General features: G+C 39.2%; 1 protein-coding gene across 1 annotated transcript; it reads left to right on the top strand.

Annotated features, from left to right (window-relative positions):
* The first annotated feature begins 1,491 nt into the window (after nt 1-1,491).
* On the top strand, nt 1,492-2,295 carry LOC103070097 (peptidyl-prolyl cis-trans isomerase A-like). The gene is made up of 2 exons (XM_007455412.1): nt 1,492-1,606; nt 1,946-2,295. The coding sequence occupies exons 1-2, from the start codon at nt 1,492-1,494 to the stop codon at nt 2,293-2,295; spliced, it is 465 nt and encodes a 154-aa protein (XP_007455474.1).
* The last annotated feature ends 970 nt before the right edge of the window (nt 2,296-3,265 follow it).

A 3,265-nucleotide genomic window follows, 5' to 3' on the forward strand; every position in this document is an offset into this window, starting at 1 on the left:
ATCCAATTATGAGGAAAGATCTAACAAACCTACACGGAGGAGCATTTTACAGAATAACTAACTTGTAATTTTTAAAAGGATCAAGGAAATGAACATCAAGGGAAGGGTGAGGAACTGTTCCAGATGGAAGGAAACTAAAAAGACATGACAAGTAAGCACAATGATTTACTCTGGACTAGATCTTTTACTATAAAAAATATTATTGGAACAACTACTGAAACATGAATAAGTTCTGAGGATTAGAGGGTAGTAGTGGATCAACATTGCTTTCCTAATTTTGGTGTTTGTATTATGGAAAATGTCCTTGCTTGTGGATAACACACACTAAGGCATTTAGGGAGACAAGAGGATTAAGCATCACATTGGCAACTTATTCTCAGGTGATTCGGGGAAAAAAAGTTATTTGTTCTGTTCTTTCAACTTTTCTCTATCTAAACTTGAGATTGTTTCCAAATAAAAAGTTTTTAAATATAGAAACAATCTAAATATCAAATAGCCTAGTAGACTTTCCGTAATCTGGGTCCAACTTCTCTAACTTCATCTATCACCAACCCACCAGGCGCCCATCCCAATGCTCAACTGCTTGGTCAATGTTCTCACACCCTACACAGTGTAGTTCAATTCAACTAGACCATATTTTGTCCCTTTATGAACCTGAATGTTTTATTTTCCTTCAAGATTTGATTCAAAAGTTTCCCCTAGAATACAGTTCTCTCTTCTCAGTGTGATTAGCTGTCCCTCCAGCTCTCGCAGCATCTGGGGTTTCTCTTGATCTTACAGAGGGCACTCCTTATGTCATTAATGTACTCAACTCTCTTCCCCTCTGAGCTTCTTGAGACAGGGACTGTATCTTCTTGATCCAACAATCCTCATTGCCTGACAGTGAGTAGATTCTCATAAATCTTTGTTAAATCAAAGGATAAATAAACAAATGAACTGGTCTTCTGCAAATACAATCAGTCCTTCCTCCACAATTCATTCTCAATGGAATAGCTAGAGTGACTCATGCCTCTTTCTCCTGAAATGTCTCTCTAGGGTTCTCTACAAAGCTTAACACTGTGCCAGAGGCAAAGGGAAAATATTTAAGGGATTCAGATCCATTTTCATGGAGCAGGCTATGAAGGGTGAATTTGGAGCTGAGAGACAATAAATTAATAACTAGCATAGGGTCTATAGTAATTCTTTTAGGAGTCACTAATTAATAGAGCATAAAGTGCCAAAGAGTAACTATAACTTCAGAAATACCTTAAAATATGTTGACATGTCTGAGTCACTATGCTTTTTTAATAGACAGATATTATTTGGTGAGCCTATGGTTTTGGAAATCTCTGGCACAACACCAAAGCCTTTGGGAACTGCTAGTCAAGAAGGTGGTGAGACTTCTGACTTCATGTGGAGTTTGCATTCCAGAACCACCAGTAGCTGGGTAATCTGGGAGTTTCCTAAATGTTCTAAAATTCTTCTGGCCTTGAAGACACCACCACAGAGCTGATGGCCATGGATGATGGGCCCTCAGGCCACATCTCCTATGAGCTGTTTGCAGACAAATTTCCAAAGACAGCAGAAAACTTTTGTGCTCTGAGCTCCGGGGAGAAAGGATTTGGTTGTAAAACTTCCTGCTTTTTTTGTTTGTTTGTTTTGTTTTTAAATGTTGAACCTTCTTTTAATTTTTTTATTTTTATTTTTGGCTGTGTTGTGTCTTCGTTTCTGTGCAAGGGCTTTCTATAGTTGTGGCAAGTGGGGGCCACTCTTCATCGTGGTGCGCGGGCCTCTCACTGTCGTGGCCTCTCTTGTTGCGGAGCACAGGCTCCAGACGCACAGGCTCAGAAGTTGTGGCTCATAGGCCTAGTTGCTCCGCGGCATGTGGGATCTTCCCAGACCAGGGCTCGAACCCGTGTCCCCTGCATTAGCAGGCAGATTCTCAACCACTGCGCCACCAGGGAAGCCCAAGCTTCTTGTTTTCACAGAATTATTCCGGGATTTATGTGCCAGGGTGATGACTTTACACGCCATAATGGCACTGGTGGCAAGTCCATCTCTGGGGAGAAATTTGATGAGACTTTCATCCTGAGTCATACCAGTCCTGGCACCTTGTCCATGGTAAGTGCTGGATCCAACACAAACGATTACCAGGTTTTCATCTGCACTGCCAAGACTGAGCAGTTGGATGGCAAGCATGCGGTCTTTGGCAAGGTGAGAGAGGACATGAATATTTTGGGAGTCATAGAGTACTTGCGGCCCAGGAATCGCAAGACCAGCAAGAATACCGCCGTTGCTGACTGTGGACAAATCTAATAAATTTGACTTGTAGGAAAAAAAAAAATCTTCCAGTTGTACAATTGAATATTTACAGGACTCTTCTGAGGATTAAAATAATTAATCCATGTAAAAAAGAACTTAGTGTAGCAGTCAGCACAGAGCAAATACTCAGTATATATTAGTGGTTAATGTTGTAATTATTGAATATTATTAATGGGAGTCACATTCTAGAACCACATGATATTAGTAATATTCTAGAAATCTTAATCCTTCTGTAGGAATGGGGGAACCTGGAACTTGAAGACAAGTTAGGGGACTATTGAAATAATCTTGGCCTATAGTTAAAAAAATTTTTTTGATTACAACAATGAGAATGGAAAGAAATAACTCTGAGAAATGAGTTTAAGAAAAAAAATTATAGAATTCACAAAGTAATTGCAGTTGAGGGGCACAGAAAATGGAGGCATTAACAAATAACTTCAGTGTTTTAAACTCTTCAGCTCAAGAAATGTAGATTCCATTGGAAAAAATACAGACAATGGGAGAAAATCTAGTTGAAGGGAATGAAATGATACTGGATTTGAGGAGGAGGAGATAATTGGAAATCCATGGAAAATATCTAATCTGACTGAAGAGATGAAAGACTGGAGTTTAGTTAAATGAATAAGACAGCAAGTATACGTTTAAAAAATTATTCGAATACAAGTAATTAAAGTAGTAAAAATCGATAAACTTTCTTCTTTAAAAAAATTATGTCATGGGGCAAAACCAAGGTTTGACACATTGGGAACATCCAGAGTTAAATGATGGAAGAAAGAAGAAGAGCCAATGAAGGAAAAATGTTCTCAGAGGCAAGAGGAAGACAGGGTAGAGCCCTGCTGTGAGCAAGATATGCTATTTACTCTGAGAGGCAATATTAGGCATGAGGGCAGGCCACTATATAGACTACTCTTAGTAACGTGATGATGAATGACCATCTGAGGAATGAGAAGAAAGCTGATACAAG

This window comes from Lipotes vexillifer, unplaced genomic scaffold (genome assembly GCF_000442215.2).
Source record: "Lipotes vexillifer unplaced genomic scaffold, Lipotes_vexillifer_v1.1 scaffold749, whole genome shotgun sequence".
NCBI classification, from domain to species: Eukaryota; Metazoa; Chordata; class Mammalia; order Artiodactyla; family Lipotidae; genus Lipotes; species Lipotes vexillifer.